The following is a 23,532-nucleotide window of genomic DNA, read 5'->3' as shown; positions in this document are numbered from 1 at the left end:
GGACAGGCTCCAAAGCTACAGAGAAACCCTGTCTTGGAAAAAAAAAAATTCATAGGCTTAAAGGGTAACCACCACCTTTTGAAAGGGAGAAAAACTGAAGCCTAAACACTAGGGACTCGGGTGTGGGAGTCACAGCTAATCCACACGCACTTCCTTGTGGTGTTTGAACATTATATATTCTCCCAAGTCCTGATCGTTTGTGCTCTGTGTAAAAAGAAGGTGGTAAAGACACCAGCATGGCTCTCAGCACACCTCAGCCTGTTCTTCACCACACATGCAGAAGGATGCGTGTGTCTTCTGCACACGTCTGAAGGCCAGGGTAGGGTCCTGTGCGCCCCCCCAGGTCTTTCTGAGATTGTCGGGTGCAACTTGATGACGGAGGGCTGGGCGGGGAACACAGACCTTCAAGGCACAGCTTTACAAAGAGTAATACTCAACAAACTGGGCCACTGCCCCAGTCACCCTGCCTGTGTGACACCTGGGGACTGTGTGGTCAATAGGGGCACGAGCAAGGGTGTACTTAGACAACTTGGACAACATGTAGAACTTACTCTTTAATTAAATACACACCTCCCTGGGAGGGCTCTGTACACAAGGGTCTATACAAAATAGGCAAATATTTTTAAAGTTTTTTTTTTTTAAAACACTCATGATTCTTCAGTATGCATTTTCAAAGATTCATACAGTTTTAGGATGACACCGTGTGATGATTTTATATCGAATGAAATCAGTTTGTGTTCTAGAAATTATCATACTCAAAAAGCCAAAGGAAAAATATCATGGAAAGGCTCAGCCACACGCCCAGTTTTACCCAACTCAGCTGCTGAGTGGGTGCAGGCAAAAGATCTCCCTGCCTCTCAGGAAGACCATGGTGCTCGGCTTCTGAGCGTCCCTTCAGTAGGATGGAGAAGGCACCCATCTCATGGAAATTTAGGTTTTTTAAAACCATCTTTTTAACCCTGACAGTTGTCCTCTACTAGAGGAAGGACATTTCCAGCCAGGCTGGCACATGCCCTATTGTCCATAGTTCGGCAGCACTGGTCACCAGGCCAGACACTCAGTCGTCACATTTTCGCCTACACTATCAGCACCATGCATCGCGAAGCCTTCATCACGGTCTATGGAAGGGAAAGCAGAAGGGAGGTGATGGCACACTCGTGCTGTCTGCTGGTCCCATCGCCACAGGCCAAGCAAACTCAGTTCATTAAAGGTCATTTCAAATTTCAAGTTTTCCATAACACCGTCTGCTCTCTCCGGAGAGGGGCTTGGCAGGTCAGACTTAACGAGCGGCTGACTCTACCCTGTGTACTCTAACGAGGAATGCTGCAGTTAAAAGACTATGGTGCTGACTCAAAAGAAATGTCGCCATTAAACACGGACTGCACGGCACGTCACTCACTGGAATGTCCCAGAACTACTAAATTATAAGTTAAATGAATGTCTAAGTGACAATTTAAGAAGAAAAGGTGACCATTGCTCTGGCCAGAAAATTCTTAAATATCATAGTCTACACGGCGGTGAGGAGAAATGAAATGTCCAGGGTCATTGCTCAGCAGCTGCCAAAGTCCTAGTTCATCGGGAACAGCACCGTCTCATGCTTGTGCCCTTGCTTCCCTTGCTGCTCCCTGGGGCCAGCTGCACAGACGTCGTGCCTGTGAGCCCTGCACTGTGGGACGGGATGCCCCTGCCAGCTGTGGAATGTGGTGCTGATCCGGGCGAGGAGGGTGTGGGTGGGGAGCGCCTAGAGCCAGTTAAAGGCATTCGGTGTGGGTATCTCCAAAGGTTAAAATCTTTAAAATAAAACTCTTACAAGAATATCAAGACTTGGGGACTTGTCTTCATAAACAAGCCAACACCTATGGCTTCGCGGGACTGCCCTAACTACTAAGGCAGGTGACGAACCATCACGAAAGCAAAACCATCTCTTTACAATTCCTAAGAGGAGCCTTGCAGGACCAGTTGATTTCTGCCACTCGTGCGTGGTCTCATTGGGCAGTTTTGGTTTTCCTTTTCTCTCATAAACACTTGAAAGAGGGCGTGCCAGCATCTAGGCCCTGGCTGAGTAGCACCGCATGTACTCTGTCAGCCACGGGTTCTCTGCGGAAGTTGGCTTTATCGTCCGGTTCTTCTCCACATCCACGGAGTGAGCCCGCTGCCTCTGGGCAGCCAGTTTCCTTTTTTCCACCTGTCTTCTGTTCTTGGCTCGAAGTGCAGATTCATGAATCTAAAGAAAGTTCAGAGATAAAGGTAGTAGCCTAAGTGGCTAAAGGACCAATTCTGAACAATATCTAACTAAAAGTCTGGGGACGTAGCTCAGTGCAGCCTAGTACAGATGAAGCCCTGGGTTCTATCCCTAGGCATGGTGGTACACACCTGTTACCTCAGCACTTAAGAGGTAGGAGCATGAGGATCTTAAGTTCAAAGCCATCCTTGGCTACATGGGAAGCTCAATGCCAGCCTGGGATACACAAGACTATCTTACATTACTAGCCTGATTCCCTGAAGCAAGGAGTCAAGTCCTACCAATCTATGGCATCAGGGCTTCACAGAATAAACCATCCTGCCACCACAATTCACCCTGTTACCAATGACAGCAATGCTGAGCACAGAAAATTAAATTTTAGAGATCACTCAGAGGCAAGCACCAAGTACTGTTCTTGCAAAGGACCTAAGTTCAATTCCCGGAGTCCAAGCTGGGTGACTCACAGCTGTCTGTAACTAGTTCCAGCAGATCTGATACCTCAGGCCTCTGAAATCACCAGCACTAACACATACAGACCCACACACATATACATAAGTAAAAATAAATTTTTTTTTAAAAAATAAAAGTTTAGGTAGAAACGGCAAACATCTAACTTTCATGTGATCTAGGACCAACTTGGCAAAACTTGTTTTGTTTTGCTTTTTTGAGACAGGACCTTGCTATGTAGCTGTTTGGCCTGGAACTCACTACATAGATCAGACTGGCTATGAATTTCGAGGGATCCTCCTGTCTCTGCCTCCCAAGCACTGAGATTATAGGCGTGCCGCCACACCAAGCTCTGGAAATCTGTGGGAACTCCTCCACAGCGCACACGTAAAAGAGTCTGAGTTCTTGACAAGGCTTTAAGACACTGCACAGAAAATGGAGACAGCCAGGTGCAGGTGCACACAGCCTGTATTCCCGGAATCTGGTAGTAGAGGTAGGGGAGATGAGAAATTCAAGGTCATCCTCAGCTAGGTAGTGAGTTCCAGGCCTGTGGTTACATGAGATCCTGTCTCAAAATATAATAATAAAACAAGAAAAACTGTCAGGGGAGTTTATCCTGTGACAGATAGGCACACTGTTAAATTAGTCCCAGAGACTGGTCAGAATTCTCTGCTAACAGCAGCCTCCTCGTCTCAGATTTCACTTCAAATAAACAGCATCTGCCACCTAGCCGCTATGGGCACTTGCCTGGCATTACAGGGAAACTGAGTTTGCAGTTTCTCTTTCTGCCTGCTCTTCGGACGTCCCTGGCTTCCAGCTGGTGCTAACACGGTAACCGTTTCAAGATGGACCATACCCTCTCTGTCACCCTGTCTAAAATATCTCAGGACTTGAGAGAATGTCAAGCCAAGACTGAGTCAGATGATTGGCGCTCCATAGAACAAAACACCATTGCATACACATAGGAAAGCAGCAAGCTGAATTCCATCAAAAGGGAAACAGAGGTACCCAGAAGATGCCAAGTAGTCAGACATGCCAAGGAGGAAGCCTTGGTCAAAGACCCAGGTTAGCAAAGCTGAGGGAAAATGAGACCTCTCCAGGGGATGGCTCCAGCTCCCAGCATGCTTTTCCCCTGTGGCCCAGGCCACAGAACTCAAAAACCACAGTGACATCTGCCTCTTCTCCTGGCTGTAGCCTCAGTCCACCAACGTCTACACCATCTTCCTAGTGACCAGAGACCCCTTCTCTTTTGGTTTCGATGGACCCCACACCACCCGAGGACCTCCCATGGCCCAGAGCATCGGCAGCCATAGGAGAAAAGCCCCGTGGCAGCCATGGCTCGACTCGCCCTTCCGAGGCACACCTCATGCACAGGGGCTGATGCACAGACGTTGTGCGTCTTCTGGCTCCCCGTGTCCATCTGTTTCTCTCCCCAGCCATACAGATCAAATGGGTGCTTGTTCTCTTTTATTTTGCTTGCTGATCTTTGGGGGCTTCTGGCTGCTTTCTTACTTCCTCTGGCAAATAAGGCACTAGGCTGCTGTCGAGGGTCAGGGCCAGTGGGCACCCTGTCAGTCTCTCTTGTCCCAGTCTGTTGTTCAGGTTTTCCGTCTATGTCCTTTTTTGGTGGTGCTTTTGAAGAAAGGGATGAGACAAGATGGAAACACTTTAAATCAAGTTTATATATAATTACTTAACTGGAGTTGAAAAATAATAATGCTTCATCAAGTCAGTTACACACTTATTATGGCTAAACTCAACAGGCTTTACTTAAAGCAAGATATGGAAACAAATCTGTAGAATAACTGTCATTTACCCCATCTTAAAAATTGACAACAAAGGTTCTAACATTAAATCAAAACAATTCCAAGGCAACCTTGAGGACCACCTTCAGGATCTATCATCTCGACGACGAGTGAGTGCACACACCTGGGAGCTCCCTCCACAAGGAGTGTGTGCGCCTCTCTGTGTGCCTCACCAGGCGGCTACTCAAGGTTGGTTTCTGAGTCACTCCCTGAGTTCCAGAATTCTGCTTCCTCTTTGATGCATGTTGATGGGAAACCTTACCTGTGCCTCCAAAGAGGCAGCTGTCCACCTGAGCCTAAGGGCACCTGTCACAACAGGATGTGGTCACCGTAGCAGCTCACCTGACTGTGGCCCTTTACAGCATCCCCAGTGCAAAAAGCAAGAGATGATGGAACGGAAGTGACTGCATGAGTCAAGGTCCTAGTGTTGTGCTTGAATACGTAACATCCTCACAGGCTGGGGAATCTGAACAATTCCAGCCGGTGGTGCTGTTGGAGGAGATGGTAGAAAGTCTGGGAGATATGGTCTTGACGAAGGAAGTGAGTCACTATAGGATGAGTGTTATGGGCTATAGCTTGACTCCAGTTTCGACCTAACTTCTGTTTCCTGAACCATCAAGAAGCTTGAAGCTGCCATGAACTCTGCCAATGTCCCCATCACGATGGACCACGACCTCTCCAAGCACAGTCAAAATTAACCCTTTCCATCCTTCAGTTATTTCTTATCAGGAATCCGGTCACAGTGATGAGGAAATAACTGACATGTACAGTGTGTGGGGCCTGAACGGTGTTGGCAACCCTGGGGAAATGGAGAGAAATGATGGGGGATGTGGTTGCCCAACCTGAGGTGAATATCAGGTATGAAAGAATGCTCCAGAATGTCTCTAATTTCCCTTACCTACCTTTTGGGATTTTGACATTTTAACGCACGCATACACACATACACACACACACACACACACACACACACACACCTTTGTAAGACACGATGTTTGCATAAATCCTTCCTGAGCCTGCTTCCTTCCCACCTACACACACTGGAATATGAGCTCCGCGTGCGTCAGCCGTGGCTCAGGCAGCATACACCCTCCCCCATCAGCTGCTGCAGAGCTTGGCTCCCCTCAGAGGACAGACCCTCAGCCCTGCTGCCCTTGGCTAGGCATCTGATTCATAGTCCTCTATGGGAGAGCGTACTCCATGTGGGCAAGTCAGGCAGGGCATGCGGACTGTAGGAAACCTTACTCCCGCCTTAGCTTTGGCCCCAACTCTAACAACCCTTAAGTATCAGGTGACACAAACCAAGCCTAGGGTCTACCATCTCCATCCTGCAGCAGGCTGTAACCCCAGCAGTAGATCACAGGGTGAAGGGACACCAGATTGCACCTCATCCCAGGAACTTAAGTCCGTTCACTGCCCAACTACCTTTCTGCATGTTATACCCATACCCTTCCTCACCTTAGTGTAGGATGAGGAAAAGAGGGACCCTTGAAGCCAAAGCAAAGAGAAAAAGTAGCACGGAGCAGGACCTACATAGATCAAATATACAGAATGAGAAACTGTAGCGACCTGAGCTTTGGGTTCCTTCTCCTCCTCTCCTCCAGATCTCCCAGGGCAGCCTGTCCAGAGAGGACAATAATGCCTTTCTTTGAGGAAAAAGCAGATGCTGACCATGAAGAGACCTAAAGAAGGAGTGTTCACTGAAAGGGAAGAGGAAGGATCAACAGCTCTAAGCACAAGTGTGCACGCAGAGTCTCCCACTCCAGGCTGGGAGCAGGTGGGAAAGAAAGCCTTTCTGTGCCGAACTTGGATTGGAAGTGGGAGTGATTATACCTTAGAAACCATGGGGATTTGTGGAAGGCTTTTAAGCTTAGAAACGATGTGGTCCTGTCTGTATTTTAGGGTGGGTTGGATAAAAGAATAGAGCCAAGTACCTGCCAGGAAAAGTTGACAACAGACCAGGGTAAACAGACACCATGCTGGCATGGGTGTGGGGCAGGAGAACCTGACTGGTCTCCATGAGGACTAAGCAGATGGTCCTCCTATCCATGGACCCGAGGTGTCCCAGGCATGAAGGACGGAACTGTACAGGATGAAACATACAGACAGGCTGCTAGAAGATATCCACAGGCACCTAGAGAGAGACGGCAGGCTGGGACTAGATTCTGAGTGCACAGGACTGCCCAGGAAAATGTGGAGCAGGAGGCCAAAAGGGTACAGTTGGGTCCCTGGGACACTTATTTGATGATCTGGAAGAGAAAGAACCCAAGAGTAGGACACAGGAAGGGTACCTAATAAAGAAAAGAAACCAGAAGAAAACCTACGGAAGTGCCACATTCCACAGAAGTCAGCGTGAAGATGGATGGAAACCCTACAACTTATCAGTAAAGCTATGGTGGGGGCAGGAGGGGGCAGGAGGGGGCAGGAGGGGGCAGGAGGGTCAGAGATCAAGCCAAGTGACTGAGCAGTGGAGACTGCTCCACTGGGCTACTGGATCAACCCTCCTTTACCACAGGGACCCAAAATAGCTCAGTGAAGGACAAAAGTCACTGCCCACGGGACCTAGGCAGGACCCTAGCATCCAAATGACTCCTACAAATAATCTCACACAATTACCAGTGTCACGGAAGATAAGCCTAGCACCCAAGAAAAGATAACGATGATGAGAGAACCAGCTGGAGCAATAGACGTAAGATACTTAAATTATCATCTTCAGACGGTGACATAACGGTGCTTACACTCTGTGCTTAAGAAAAAAGATAACGCATGAAAACTATCCCCAGCAGGAGACAAAAGACGGACAGAACAGAAGAAAAGAGACAGAACGTAATTGCTGTAATTTTAACATTTATAAAACTCTCAAAATAGTGCCTGGTACAAGGTAATTAGATATAAGTATATGCTTGTAAGATCCTATTTGAAAGAATGATGTTCAAAATAAGGGTATTTTCAGGCAAACAAAAACAGTATTTCCCACAAGATTCAGGGGAAGACGGTAACAGTTTTCTCATCAACTGAGAGGACATTCAAATTAAAATAAATCCTGTCTTCAGAATGGAGTTGCCCAATACAATAGCCTTTAGCCGCATGTGGCTATTAAAATAAATCCACGTAAATTAAAAGTAAAATGAGAAGATTGTGCACCTCTGCTAGGCACGTCTGCTAGGCCAGCCATTCAGAATCACCACAGAGGACGCTATAGAAATGCATCAACTACCACAGAGCTCTTCTGAGGAGTCCTGTTGAAAAGGAGAAAACACCAGAACAACAAATGACCCAGTGGGGTAGAGCGAACAAACACAAGGCAGCTGGAGGTGCTACATCCCATCAAGCAGAGATGGAACACACTCAAGCTTTTCATAACCAAAGGGAATCTTCACATATACACAGAACTGGACTTACATAAACTTCTCTCCACCACTAGGAAAATGAAGTTAGTGCATCAAAAAATAACTTTCAAAAATCTCTTTCATTTTTGAGCCCAATATGGCAGCTAACACTCATAACCCTAGCACTAGGCAGACTGATAAGGAGAATTATTGTAAATTTGAGATCAGCCTGGTCTACACAGTGAGTTTTAGGCCAGCTTGGTATATGATAATTACATATAAATTCACGCTTTTAAAATCCTATTTGAACAAAGGATGTTTACTGAGTGAAGCCCAGTTTCAAAACAGCAACAACAAAAATTTCCATTTTTGAAATCTGAAAACACATCTAGGGGCTGAAGAAATGGCTCAGTGGGTAAGAGTACTTGCTGCATAAGCCTGAGGACCTGAGTTCAGATCCTAGAACACATGTAAAAAGTCAAGTGTAACATTGGGCATCTGTAACCCAGCACTAGGGTTGAGGGCGGAGCAGAATAGGGTCATTGCAGTTCGCCGGCCACCAGCCTAGCTCAAGTTCAGTGGGAGAGTCTGTCTCAAGGCAATAGGGTAGACAATGGCAAAGCAGAACAGTTGACATCCTCCTCTGGCTACACACACACACACACACAGAGAGAGAGAGAGAGAGAGAGAGAGAGAGAGAGAGAGAGAGAAACTATTCTTAAACAACTATGAGTCAAAACCAAAACACACAGTTATAAAACACACCAAGTACTTAATGCCAGGAACTGTGTACTTTAAGGTTAAAATAGTAAACTTTGTGTTCTATACATTTTACCACAAGTTGGAGTTTCTATTGTAGTCACACTTGGGAGACGGAAGCAAAGCAATTGAGCTTAAGATCACCTCTGCTGTACACTAAATCTGGTACCAACCTGGGTTATGAGATAACAAGTGCCCATAATCCCTGGGAAGTGGGTAGAGGACCTCTAGTTCAAGGTCAGCTTGGGTTGTGTAGCAAGATCCTTAAATAAAACAAAACCAGTGGATGGTGGCTTTAATAGCAGCACTCAGAGGCAGAGGCAGGTGGATTTCTGAGTTCAAGGCCAGCCTAGTCTATGCACAAGGAGTTCCAGGACAAACCTATCTGACAGGGTCTCTATCCTATGTACAGACCCTGTGTCAAAAATCCCAAACCAAAAAAAGCAAACACCACCACCAAAACAGAGTCAGGCATGGTGGTGGTAACCCTTTAATTCTAGCATTCAAGAGGCTGAGGCAGGAGAATCTGTGAGTTTGAGGCCAATCTGACCACATGTAAGTTCCAAGTTATACAGAGGTACACAGCAAGACCCCCAAGAAAAGAATCCACATAGATAAGTTCGTTTGGTTTAAAAAAAAAAAAAAAAAAAGTTTGGTAAAACAAAACAAAAAGTTAAAATCATAAGCCTCTGGCAAGCCTAATCAAGAAAGGAAGAAATAGGCCAGGCATAGTATATGTCTTTAATCCTAGCACGGCAGGTGGGTCTCTTGTGCAAGGACAGCTAGTCTACGTAGAGTTCTAGGCAGCTGGGGTTCTAAAGAAAGCACACTGAGGGAGAGATGTTGTCTGATCCACAGGGAAACCAGAAGGGCAGAGCCCTGAGTCCAGTTTGTTTTATTGTGTGCTATCCGAAAGACCATCTCCACACATCGAGGAAGGCCCAGCACAGGAGGGAGCCTTGCAAGTGCTGAGACAGCTCAGCTGGTCTCTCAGCAGAAGCCAAGGATAATACCTATCAGACAAAGTGTGTCAGCCTCGGAAAGGGGCCTGCGTCTAGCTCAGAGCCTACAATGCTTCAGGAATGGGGTAGGTTTTGGCTGAGTTCAGGTAACAGTCTTGCAGCAATGGATAACCCTCTCATACTCTTTCTCTTTTAGCTCTGGCTGTACAGGAACTCACAATGGAGACCAGGCTGACCTCGAACTCAGAGATCCGCCTGATTCCCAAGTGTTGGGGTTAAAGTAATGTGTCGCTGCTGCCAACACCACCACCACACCACCCAGCCTTTTCCTTTCCTCTCCTCCCTGAATGCCAGAGGACTATTTAAAGATGGAGAAGTAGAGGGGTCCTGTTCCTGGGACCCCAGCACAGCAAAAGCCAGGGTGCTAACATCCTAACAGACCTGGAGGCCTCAGCACAGAGTGCTCTCGGGAACTGTCCTCCTGGGCTCCAAGTGTGTGGCAGACTGGCTGGTTCCCCTGGGGTGTGACTGAGGCACCATCTGGGAGGGGCACACAGGAGACTCCCAGAGGGTAAGTTCTAAACTCCTCAGAGAAACACCTGTGTCTCTCTCTGATAGAGCCAATAAGCAAACCCAAGACTCCACATCCAGGTTCCCCAGGGCACTCTCAGGCCTCACCGTTAAATATGACCAGATAGGTTAGAAGCAGACATCTGGGTATAACCTCCATTACGTGTGTGTGTACACACATATGTGTGGAAGGTAGAGCACAACTCACAGAAGTTGGTTCTTTCCTTGCACTATGTGGGATCCAGGATCACACTCAAGTCTTCGGACTTGCAGTAAGTACCTTTGTCTTCCAAGCCATCTCAGCAGCCCACGGGTGCACATTTAGACAGAAGAGACAGAGAGATGGGTGCAGTAGTTCACCTTGTAGTACCAGCTAGCCAGGTTGAAGAGGAAGGATGGAAAGTTCGAGATCAATATGAGAGGCTGTAGAGATGGCTCAGTGGTTAAGAGCACTGGCTGATCTTCCAGAGGAACCGGGTTCTGTTCCCAGCACCGACACTGGTAACTCACAACTGTCTATAACTCCAGCCCCAGTTGATCTGATACCCCCCCCCTTCCAGCCTCCCTGAGGACCATAATCATATGGGCAAAATACTTATACACATAAACCAATTTCTTTTTTTCCTCAGAGAGGGTCTTACTACATAGCATTGGCTATCCTGGAACTCACTGTGTAAATCAAACTGATCTCGAATTCACAGAGGCCCACCTGCCTCTGTCTTCTGAGTGCTGGGATTAAAGGCCTGGACCACCATGACCAGCAATAAAATAAAATTTTTAATTTAAAATGTTAGGAGGCTTGATTCAAGAGGATTATCAGCCAACAAAGAAAGAAAACAACCTGGGTATGGTGAGATAAATCTATAACCCTAGTAATCAGAAGTCTGGGGCAGGAAACTCTTAACAATGTGAATTTAGTCTGGGCTAGAGCATGAAACCTTGTCTCAAAGACAGAGAGAAAAGAGGGCTGGGAGGAGGTTCAATAAGAGGGGGGGAGAGAAGAAAAAGACAGTGAAACAAAGCAGAGGAAATAAATTTAAGTAGTGTTAGGAAATCTTGATCTGCAAGAAGCTTCCATACTCAAAGAGTCCAGTACAGTGAATGAGTAAAGACAGAAAGGACACCACTGAATCTGAGAACGCCTAGAGGAAAAACATCTTCAGAAAGCTTCTGCCTCCCACCAAGAAATGCTGAGATACAAGAAGCAGCAAGAGTGAGGGGTAGGCATGAGGGGGAAACGGGGCCGGATGATTTTCCTAACTTTAAACAGGTTGTCTAAAATAAGGCACATGTAAACCTAACCAAATAAGTAAAATGTAGTTGAAAAACGTGACTATGGACTAAGGAACTGGAGACAGGCTGGCAGCCTGACATTTTAGCTGCTGTGGACCAGCGGTGACCTTGCCTAGCACGGAGAAGACCTGTATTGGATCCCCAGTAACACAAAAGTAAATCTGGAGGCAGTCTTCACTACTGTTCAAAGCAAGATGGCTAGCAAGTTAGAGAATTCCTACTAACCAAGCACTCCCACCTCCAACATGGCGCTAGGAAGCGAGGAACTTAAAAGGAACTTAGCACAGCCATTTTTCAAATAAGAAAAAGAAGTCACCAGATCCCATTCATTTGGGGGAAAAAAAAAAGGCCTCCAGAGAGAGATACAGAATTACAATCAAAAAGAAACAAAACAAAAAGGGGGAGGATATATTCTGCTAAACACACAAAGAGAAACAAAATCCTCTAATAATATCTTTTACAAGGAGAATGAATACAATATACTGTTGTCAAGAACCTAATACTTTTGCAAGCAGAGGGTAATGCCCTCCTGTGATTCCCAGTACATGGATTCAGAGTTTAGTCAGCCTGGGCCTAAAACAGGAAAGAAAAAATTACACTAACAATAAGCTTGATACTTTTTGCTCTTTGAAATAAGGTCTTATGTATCTATCCCAGGCTGACCTGGAACTCCTGAACTTCCAGCCTCGACCTAAGGGCTGGAATTACAAGCACCGCCACATCTGTTAGTGCTGAGGAAGGAACTCTGGGCTTCATGCATGTAAACAAGCCCTCTACCAGCTGAGCTGCCCAGAGTTTGAAATGGCACACATGCTTAACTTGATTTCAGCATTACACACTGCATACAACTGTGAAAACATGGCAAGGAAAACTATAAGTGTGAATAGTTTTTATTTACCATTTTTTTTAATTTCTAAAAGAAATAAACTAGAGGGTCAGTTGCACAGTGTTTTCTTAGATACACAAAGTATTGAATTCCACTTCCAGCACCATAACCCCCCCAAAAGAGAAATGAAATTAAATAACAACAACAACAATAATAATAATTCAGGAAGGCTTCCCAGAATTAAACAGGGAAATTGGGAACTAAAGAGTAGTTCCGCGGTTAAAAACACTAGCTACTCTTCCTGAACCCAGGTTCTATTCCAAGCACCCACAAGAAAGCTTACAACCTCCAGTTTCAGGGGATACAACGCTTCTTCTGCCCTCTTAGGGTACTGCATGGACACAATGCAAGGACACATATACAAGTAAAACACACACATAAAATACAAAATAAAGGAAACTAAATTTAAGAGTTTGGTTCTAGGGACTTTCAGGTGACCTGCATCAATTCCTGAGAGTGAGGAGAGACAAAAGGTCCTAACAACCCTCCTCAGGGCAGTTAAAGGTACGGCTCAAGAATCAGAAGTCAAGGAGGGAGGTGGTGGCGCACACCTTTAATCGCAGCACTCTGAGCAGAGGCAGGTGGATATCTGTGTGTTTGAGGCCAGCCTGGTCTACATAGTGAGTTCCAGGACAGACAAGGCAAAACAAAGAAACCCTGTCTTGGAAAAAAACAAAACAAACAAAAGAATCAGAAATCACAGCAATGGAGCAATGCCTCCAGATAGTTTAGAAACAATGAACCATCATCACAAACTCAAAAATTACGATTATTTTTAAACAATAGTCTCAGAACTTCAACTTTTCACTCATCCTTCCTTAACTGATAAGATGACCTCTATCTACCATGAGTCAGAACATGACCGCGGTTCCCACCTGTGAGAGAGAAGCTGTAAGGGCCTGACACAATGCCGAATGCCGAGGTCCCTCTTTAGACAACAAGCATCCGTCAAGTCAGCCATGAGGGCGGCAGGCAGGCCAGGCAGAAGTAGGTCGGTGGCCCCGAGGGATGAGCTAAGGTGAGTATGATGGTGAGCCAATGGACTGGCTACATTGTAAGAGAAAGAAAAGGGACCCGGAAGAGCGAAGTGGGTCAGCTCTGAGCACTCCTCCATTTCCATGGGCCAGTACCACACAAACTATGAGGGCTAGGAAGAATGTGTGCCAACAGACATGTGTGTTAATGTTAGGAGGATAGAAATAAAAGCCAAGGTGAAAAAAAAAAACAGGAAATATCAATTAGTGTCAACAAAGGTATATAGAAGTAAATACCAGCCAAGTGTGATGATGCTCACCTGTGGGCTGAGCTACTCGGGAAACTGGGACAGGAGGATGTCTTTAGCCTAATAGTTTGAGGCCAACCAAGGCAACACAGTAAGACTTGGCCCCCAAATAAGGATACAAATACAAAGTGGCTGGGCTTGGTAGCACAGACCTATAATACCAGCTACTCATTTCGGAGACTAAAACAGAAGAATCACAAGTTTGAGGCCAGCCTGAGCTACAGAGGACGTTCAAGGCTGGTGTGGCTTAGTAAGGCCCTATCACAAAACTGAAAGATACAGAGAACTAGGGATGTAGTTTAGTGGTAGAGCATTTGCCTAGCATGCCCAAGGTCCTGAATTCAATCTTCAGTACCACAAAAGGAAAAAAGGGGGAAAGCAGAGGAGCTGAAAGCAGGTTACCTAAGAAGTGGGTAGCTGCTGGGGAGCACCATGATTTTCTAATAAGCTTAATAGAGCTACAAGATTCTTCATGCAAAAATGCCTTGTAGCCAGGCAACGGTGGCCCAAGCTTTTACTCCCTGCACTTGGGAGGAAGAGGCAGGCAGATCTCTGAGTCTAGGGCCAGCCTGATCTACAGAGTAAGTTCCAGGGTAGCCAGATCTACACAAAGAAATCCTGTCTTAAAAAAAAATAATAATGGGGCTGGGGAGATTGCTCAGAGGTTAAGAGCACTGGTTGCTCTCCTAGAGGTCCTGAGTTCAATTCCCAGCAACCACATGGTGGCTCATAACCATCTGTAATGAGATTTGGTGCCCTTTCCCTTCAGGGATACATGCGAGCAGAACACTGTATACATAATAAATAAATCTTTAAAAAAAATAATGGCTTGCGGTAAAAATAAGACGAATATATTTTAGAGCAAGGCAACCAGTGGCTCACCAGTCTAACCTACCAAGGACCAGAAGCGTGGCTCACCAGTCTAGCCTACCAAGGACCAGAAGCATGTCTCATACTGACACTGGCCTGCAGGAGCCACACAAAAGAATTGGTTATGGGGAATCCAAAGCAGGGCACATCTTCTATATTCCCTAATGCCTACACACCAAAAATTTCAGCAGGGATTTAGCAAATCTTTGGGGTTGTTCTCAGCATCTCCATGGAAACACAAATAATCATGAACTCGGGGCACTCCTACGTAGGCAAACGCGGGCACCAAAAAAGTGCTGTCAACAGTTTTCATAGAGCCAGGAACACTGATAGCGGGTAACCTCATCAAACCACGGAGTGAAAAATAAAAGCCTGTTACTCATTCAATAAAATAAACCTCATAGTTAGCTAGGGCTCAGTTTGCACCGGAATAACTGGGAGACACGCTCCTAGTCCCCCCACCACACACACACCCACACCTTCTGCCACTCCAGTTTCTAACCATATCACTGAAGCATCAGGAATGGTCGTCACAAGCGACCCAATGACGATGACAGGCGACCCCGCCAGGCAAGAACTGAGAATAGTCAAACAAAGTAACCAAGAGCAAAGCAACTGGATCCTTTCAGACTCTGTCTTTGTTTACAAAACTGAGATTAAAGACAAAGGCCCCATTTTATGACTCTTTGAAGGCCGGGTGAGAAAATGCGTATTTCTAGACGAGTGATTGAGTAATAACTTTTTTATTCATAAGCTCTCAAGGAGGTGGCTGACAACCATTGTGATCTCCAGTTGTGCTAAAGCACCGCCCTGAGCCCCTGCACCCTCCAGGCCCCTCTGCTGACAGACCCACTTCGCAACAGCGGGAAAAGTGGCTCACAGACTAACCAGGGTGTGCGGCTGGCACCAGCGTACACAAAGAGGGTTCGTCCACAAACACGCACACCATTCTTCAGAGACAGCGCGGCCAGGCCAAGGAGTTCACACAGACAACCGTGACCCCATTATGACAGCTCAGGGGTTCTTAACTTCGTGGATCATCTTTGAGATGAAAAGCGCCTCTCGCAAAGAGGGATGCGCAGAAAGAAACAGACTCGCCATCTGGTGGACTGAGGGCTCACTGTACCCGCCACTGCCTTGCGACCAAGAACTCCAGACCCGGGGATAGGGTAGGGTAGGGTACGATAGGGTACGGTAGGGTACGGTGGGGAGAGTGGGCACTTAGAGGTCATAAAGGGCTCCGCCGAGAGTTACCAAATTAGAGAAATCCGGGGTGGGAGAGCGGAGACGCGGCCGGCACCTCCCCGAGCGGATTCTGTCAACCCCAACCAAACCAAACCAAAACAGGAAGCGCCCGCCCGGAGGCGGCAGAAACGCGCAGCTCGGAGTGAGTCGCTGTGCCCATACCTGGTAGCACTGTGTCCTGCTCCTCCGCGTCCCCAACCTCTGCGCCCCGCAGCTCCGCGCCGCGCTACCCCACGGTCTGCTCCTCCTCCCGCGCGGAGGGCGCCAAGGGCTCCCCTAAAGTACCCCTGGGCGCCGGACTGGGTGAAGCCAATGTCTGAGGGGCTGTCCGGGCCCCAGGCGTCCCAGAGCCAAGGCGCGTGCGCCTGCTCCAGCAGCCGGCGGCCCAGGCGGTAGCGCAGCAGCTCGCGGTAGCACGGCGCATACTCGTCCCAGCGCGGCTCCCGGTAGCGCTTCATGTACTCGCTCTTCACCCCACTGCCCGGGGACATGGTGCTGCGCGCCGCAGACTGCCGGCTCCGCGCCGCCGCCTCTGGGCTCGACCCGACTCAGAGGCCCGGCCCGCCGCGCGGTTCAAACCCAGAGCCCCGCCCGGACCGGAGGGCGGAGGCTGGGGCAAGCAAGGGCGGGAAGGGGGCGGGTCTGTGACGGGGTGATTCTGGGAGAGGGGCGGAGTCCTGGCGGGGGCGGAGTCTCGGGCCGGGAGGGACCGGTGGTTCAGGTAGCCGCGGGGGCGGGGTTCCAGGAGGGCTTCCAGGAGACGCGACCTAGCTAAGAGGAGTGGTACTCGTGGGTGGTAATCTGGGGTCGGCTCCACCGGGTGGGGGTAGAGGTGTAGACTACCGGACTCAGGGTGGCGAGGCTGGGTATCTAGGTCCCCAAGCACCCTCCTAGGCGGGGAGTGGGGACTCCGGGAGCAGCAGCCTTACCTCCTGCGCGTTCGGTCCTGCGCGCTCCGGAGGTCAGCAGAGATCTTGGCGCTGCAGCTACTGGATGTCCTACGTTACCACCAGCACGTCCTTCACCAAAATGTCGCCGATGGAGCGGCGGCCCCGCGGTCCTACGGCAGCCGGAGGCGAAGGATCCGCCCCAGCCTGAAGCCTGCACCTCCCCGCACGCCCGCCGGGCCCCCGCCCGCCTGGGACGCTGCCTGTGAACCCCCAGCTCGCTCGCCTACTCGCTACTGGCGCCCTCGGGAGCAGGCTTCAGCTGTAGCTGCAACCTGTGCCTGTGAGCTACCAGCACCTGGGCCAGACCCAAATCATGTGTTCCGCTTTCTTCCTTTCTGTTCACAACGCAGGGCAGGGCGAACAGAAAGGCCTTAAGGTTTTGTTTTGTTTTGTTTTTCTTATTGTAATACATTCCCTTCCCTTGCTCCGCTTTTTGAAACAAATCTCATGTAGTCAAGGCTGACCTAGAACTCATTCCAGAGCCCAAGCTGGTTTTGAACTCCTGATCCTTCTGCTTCAACCTCACAAGTGCTGGGATTATAAATGCAAGCCGCCTCACCTGCCCTCACCCTTATCTACAGGTCAATTTTTGTAAAAAATAAATAACAAATAAATAAATAAAACCTACCCCCTCACCCTCTGTCCTGCCTCCTCCGGGGCTCAAGGACCTGGCTCAGATATTTGACTTGGGCTCTGTCAAAATGTACAGAGTTACAGGGTTGTTACTGTTGCAATCCTGCGCTACAGATTGCTTTTGTAGAAAGAAGTCTTGATGCAGTCATTTGCTACGGGGAAGGTTTAAAGGGAAAGACATTCAGAAAAGACAGCCATAGTTCAAAAAACAGGCCCAAGCCAGGATGTGTAACCATTTCCACTTAGCAAATTAACTCTTGAGATTTCTGCACTGCAGGTTAACTATTCACATGTGTTTAGGCCGCCTGGACCCTTTCTTAGCTGAAAGTCCTGAACGAAAGACACTAAGCCGGCAGGGTGGTTCAAACGACAACCTACCTGGCTGTCCAGAGAACCTGAACTGATATCTAGTATTGTGGGATTGTCCAGAGCCATTTTCTGGTAGGAATTGAGGAAGCTGCTGCTGAGATTCCCACAGAGGCCAGGCTTCTTGCCCTACCCCTCAACAAGCCCCGGGAAGCTTCTCATTGCATTCCCCTTTTATTTAAGCTGACTAGACTGATCTATGATGTTAGCAACCAAAACAAGCTTATAACTATTTAGTCACTAGGCATGCTGGCACACCTGTAACCCTGGCACTTGACATAGTCTCAGAGGCTGTAGAAGACCTTGTCTCCAAAACTAGGCAAATAATTTTTGAATAGTGTGGAAGAGATGACGAGACATCAGAGTAGGGTTAGAATGTCTCAGCTTTTGCTTCCTGATTGCAAAATTAATGGATTGGGTCACCTGTGGAGCCTGCCTATAACCCAGATCTCTAGAGTTGGGGGGAGACAGAGGCAAGAAGACAGTGTGCTTCAAGCCAGTCTGAGTCACATACTGAGGCCTGAGGACCCATCTTTAAAAAAAAAAAAAAAAAGAACTAGGGCCAGGGAGGCAGTATCATGGTAAGCACTTGTCTGTTGTGCATAGGGCCTTGAGTTCTATCACTGTATTTCTCTCAGCACATGGGAAGCAGAGGCCCATGAGCTTGAACTCAGCCTGAGCTACCTAGTAAGACCCTATCTCAAAGTATTAACAACAACAAAAGAAATTTCATTATTTTCTGAATTGCTTTAGTTTTTGGAACAGTTCCTGATCTGGGACTCACTGTGTAGACAAGGCTGGCCTCAGACTGGTGGGCAATCCTGTCTCCTATGTGCTAGGATTACAGGCATGCACACCACATGTGCATCAATCCTGTGGCCTCATACATGCTAGGCAAGCACCTTGCCACCCAAACTGCATCCCCAGTCCTCTTACAATTTTTTTTAATTAAAAAAATTCTAAAACCAGGTGTAGCGGCACACACCTTTGATCCCAGCACTTGGGGGACAGAGGCAGGTGGATTTCTGTGAATTTGCACACATGGATGTCTGGTGCCTGCAGAGTCCAGAAGTAGACAATGGATCCCCTGCAACTAGAGCAACAAGAAATTGTGTAGGAAGAGATGCTGATGCCTCTAGAAGAGCAGCCAGTACTCTTAACTACTGAGCCACCCTGTCACCACAAAAGAGAGATGGAGGGGGGAAGAGAAAGAGAATATCAATGCAAGAGAAGGAGCATTTCTTTCGGCCCACGGGTTCAGAAGTTTCCGTCTGAGGGTGGCTGGCTCCATTGTTTCTGGATGCGTGGCAAAGCAGGCCACCCCTGTGGGAGTGTGTGGCTCAGCGAAGTTGTTAACCGCATGGTAGACCACACGCAAGGAGGAAGCAAGAAGGAGCAGAATACCATTTAAGGCCATACCGCCAGTGACCAAACCTCCTCCAATCACACTCTGTCTCCCCGTTTCCATCATAAAACTATGTGTGAATCCATCTGTGAATAAACCCAGTGTGCATGGGATCCACTCACCTCCCAGAGCTCCATCTCTGAACACTGCCATATGGCAGCCCAAGCCTTCAAAACATGGGCCCTTGGGGGACCTCATATTCCAAACAAATGCTTTCTGGTTCAGACAGAGGTCAACCCAGGATTTTAGTCAATGTCATTGGGACTCTTCTTCTTCTTTTTTTTTTGTTTTGTTTTGTTTTTTTGTTTTTTGAGACAGGGTTTCTCTGTGGCTTTGGAGCCTGTCCTGGAACTAGCTCTGTAGACCAGACTGGTCTCGAACTCAGAGAGATCCACGTGCCTCTGCCTCCCAAGTGCTGGGATTAAAGGCGTGCGCCGCCATCGCCCGGCCATTGGGACTCTTCTTGTCTTGCGCTGTGCTTCCTTGTCAAAAACTTTGCTCTTCACTCTGTGTAAATGGACTTCCTTCACACACTTGCAAGGCAATCCTATCTACAGGACAATGTCCCATCACCAACCCTACCCCCATTTCTCCATTATCTCCTTAGTTGGGGCTGATGAGCCAAGTTGGGACATAGTCCACCAGCATCAAGCTTTCTTGGTCCTACAGATCCAAAGGGAGGGTTTGCATCCAGGTTGGGCCCAACTGAGCTTTTGTACTCTCAGGGTCCCCTAGTCCCTGTCACTGAGGTCCAAAAAGGAGTTGGCAGAGCCTCACATTGACTCAGGCAGTGAATCAGAGCAAAGATCCTTAAAACAAGTCTTTGGGGCTGCAGAGTTAGCTCAGCAATTAAGAATACTTACTTGTTGCTTTAGCAGAGGCCCCAGGGTTAGATTCCTAGCACCCAGCAGCCCACAGCTGTCTGTAACTCCAGTCTCTGGGGACCCAACACCCTCTCCTGACCTCAAGCACCAGGCATGCATGTAGAGCACATATATACACGCAGACAAAACACTCATACACATAAAATACTAAATGAATCAAGTCCTCGATGACAGCTCAGCAAGGATTCACTGACCCCTTCTTGGCCATCTACAGCAGACACAGTAAGAGCATCCCATGGAAAGTGAAGCTCAGAACAGTGTCTGTTGCTCTCAGTTGTCCTGGTGGCCGTACCCTTCTTTCTCCAGGAAAAATCAAGGATGTGCTGTGAAATTGAAGCGTGAGTCAGACTGGAAATGTTCCCCCTCCAATAGATGACCTGGACCCCTGGACGTGCACGAGCCATAGATCAGAGGACAGTGTCTGCATGCTGTCTCTACACTGAAGGACAGCTGCTCCCTGTAGGGGCTTCTGAGGCTCCGAGGGAAACTGCCTGCAACCTTAACTCACCGAGGAAAGACAGCGATGTTCTCTGTGGAACCTGCCAACTGCAGACCCCGATTAGACTCTGGCCCAGCTGCTTCTCACCTGAGAAGCCTCTCGGTTGGCACTGGTGCCCTAAGCTTCTGCCTTCCCACACCCGTTTAACAGTGGTCATGATCCTGTCTTCCACTTTTTCACTTCCTTTCTTGTTATCGGCTCTGCCTCCTCCCTCCCATGTGCCTGCCCTCCCTTCCCTCAGCCCTCCCCCCTCTCCTCTTCCTCTCTATCTCTACCTCTCTTTGCCTCTTTCTCTTCCGAGTCTTGAAGCATGATGCCTCTGTCTCCCTCCATCTCTTTCCCTGATATTCCCACTCTTAGAACCATGTAACAAAGAAATAAAATTTCCCCAATTACTTTGACTGCTAGATAATAAGTTGTCAAATGAAGAAGAACAGTGTGATTACCATGGCAATTTATCAGAACACAAAATTCTATGTGCTGCCTCATTTGGCTGCACTGGAAACACCTGCTTTGAGAATGTGCCCAGATCGAGTTTCACTGCTTTCGTCTATAATGTAGACGCTGCTGCTGCTGCTGCTGCTGCGGCGGCGGCGGCGGCGGCGGCTAAGGATGAGGACGATGATGATGGAAGTGATGATGCTGGTACTGATGCTGAGGATACTGATGCTGATGTTAAATCAACTGCTAACACTGGTACTAGTATTGATGCTGATGGTGCTGGCGATGGTGCTTAGCAGTGGGTTCCTGAATCCTTGCATATCTTTAATTTTTTTCCTTTATTATTTTTACTGAAAACCTTTTATTTATTAGTTTTTTGTTTTATGAAAATTGTTTTCACACAGCATATTTTGATGTATGTTCTCTCAAAAAAAAAAGAAAGAAAGAAAAAGAAAAACAGGAACACATAAAAACCCCTCAAAAACAGAAAAATAAAAACCAAAAGAAACAAGTAAAAGATCAATAAGACAAAAAAAATGTAAAAACAAAGCAAATTAAACAAAAAGTCCTCAAAAATGCTGTTGAGTTTGTTTTTTTGTTGGCAACTACTCCCGGGCCTAGGGCACAGCCTGGAATGCAGTTGGCATACCCTGTGACTCTCTGTTGGAGGAAGCTGACTGCTTCCCTGCACGCTTGAGGAAGTCACTCCACCCACCTGCCACTGCGCAGATTTGAGCTGTCATCTCTCCATGTGGCTTCACCCTTTCCATGAGAGGATGACGAGCCCACTGCCTACTTACTGCCCACAGCTCAGTCTATGCACACCCCAGCTCCTATGCCCCACCACCCCCAGAAGGCTGAGCCTCTAGATCTCCTGGGAGCCAGGGAATAATTTTCAGGGATCGCTGACAAACACTCACTGCTCTGCTGCTGCAGGCTTTCCGAATTCTACAGTTTTCCTCGAGCCCTAACCAATCCTCTGGAAAGCTGATGCTCCCTCGTGGAGGGTGTTCCAGGCCTTCATGGAGCTGCTTTGCTGAACCACACTTGGTTTGGAGCTTGGGCTCCCCAAAAAGAGTTCACAAGCAACCATCACTTTTGGCCCTCGATTCCTTTTGTGGAGACCTTAGAAGACATTTATCTTCATTCCTGACTACTAGACTGACTTCCTTTCTACCTCTCAGACAAAGCAAACTCCTTTTCTGTCTGTCTACTTTGAATACTAGGACACTCAAGATCAATGTGCCCACCCCAAGAATCAATCACAACTGTTTTTGTTTCATGGTGTGTGTGCTTGCTTTTTTTTAAAATTTAATTAATTAAGTATACAGTGGTCTGCATGCCTGCAGGCCAGAAGAGGGCACCAGATCTCATTTCAGGTGGTTGTGAACCATCAAGTGGTTGCTGGGAATTGAACTCAGGACCTTTGGAAGAGCAGGCAGTGCTCTTAACCACTGAGCCATCTCTCCAGCCCGCTTTTAAAAAAGAAAAAAGAAAAAAAAAACAGGTCCTCAAACTCACTGTGCAGCTAAAGATGGCATTGAACTTCTGATCTTCCTGCCTCTACCTCATCCATGCTGGGAATGCATGCACCACCACTTCCAGGCTATCCATTACTAGGAATCAGACTCAGGGCATGGTGCATGCCAGGAAAGAACTTCACTGGTCATGCTATGTCCTAAACCCTTTTCTGCTTCTTATTTTGAGACAAGGCCTCACTGAGTTGTTCTGGCTGAGCTTGGATTCACCCTGTAGCATGGGCCAGTCTTGGGCTGTGATCTGTCCTAAGCAACCTCCTGTAGAGCTGGAGGGATAGGCGTATGCCACCAGATCCAACTGTCTTCTATCTGTATCCTTTTTCTTACTCTCCCTAAGTCCCAATCTACATATTGTTCAACAGAAACGGGGCTGTAGGCACACACACATGTAAGTGCAGTTGCCCATGGAGTCCAGAAGAAGGTGTTGGATTCCCTGGAGTTTCCAATCAGTTGTGATTAGCTTGATGTGAGTTCAGGGACTGGACTCCAGTTCTTTGCAAAAGCAGTATTCACTCTTAATGCCCGAGACATCTCCCCAGAACCTCCTCCTTTCCCTCTTCTTCTTCACGAGACAAGATCTCACTGGGTAATCCTCCTGCCTCTTCCACTGCCTCCCGGGTTCTGAGTTGCAGGCATGAGTACTACGAGGCTAATAAACATTCTTTTATGACCATTGCTGTGTGCTGCTGCCCTGGATCTGCCTCGGAAACTTCGTAGGAGACGGTCCGTTAGATCTTCCCTCCATCTGAACAGCTCATTTGTCTTCCTAAAATGGAAACACACATCCATAATAGAGGGTCGGAGGTGGGGAGAAGGGAAGGCAGCATTTGCTTCAGAACAGAGAACTTTCTGACAGATTAAGGTTGGAGCTTTGGTGGGCTGTGATGATTTCTCTGGTGGGTCATGCAGACCCACAGAGACAAGTGACACCATAGCAGAGTGCTTGGTACCTGACCAGTAATGGAGGTAAGGGAGCAGTTCCTTAGTTTGCCAGCTATCAATCACCTGGTGAGCCCATTGTGTCCTTCTGGTTCTGGAGTAGCATGGAACAGCCTGCATTCTTCAGGACAGTGAAGCCGTCCTCCTGTCTTCTGATTGGAAACAGACATATCTATTAACAAGCCATTTT

The 23,532-nt window shown here is 47.8% G+C and overlaps 1 protein-coding gene across 1 annotated transcript; it reads right to left on the bottom strand.

Moving 5' to 3' along the window:
• Positions 1-534: 534 nt before the first annotated feature.
• Positions 535-17,158, bottom strand: Ccsap (centriole, cilia and spindle associated protein). Its single transcript, XM_050146991.1, is given in 5 exon segments — positions 535-2,224; positions 4,053-4,321; positions 15,850-16,001; positions 16,003-16,458; positions 16,617-17,158. Coding segments are annotated over 4 exon segments (774 nt in total). The 5' UTR covers positions 16,179-16,458; positions 16,617-17,158; the 3' UTR covers positions 535-2,047.
• Positions 17,159-23,532: the final 6,374 nt, after the last annotated feature.

The sequence above is a fragment of the Alexandromys fortis genome, unplaced genomic scaffold (genome assembly GCF_014885135.2).
Source record: "Alexandromys fortis isolate MF-2015 unplaced genomic scaffold, M_Fortis_MF-2015_v1.1 scaffold_12, whole genome shotgun sequence".
Lineage (NCBI taxonomy): Eukaryota > Metazoa > Chordata > Mammalia > Rodentia > Cricetidae > Alexandromys > Alexandromys fortis.
This window is presented reverse-complemented; position numbering and strand designations above follow the sequence as displayed.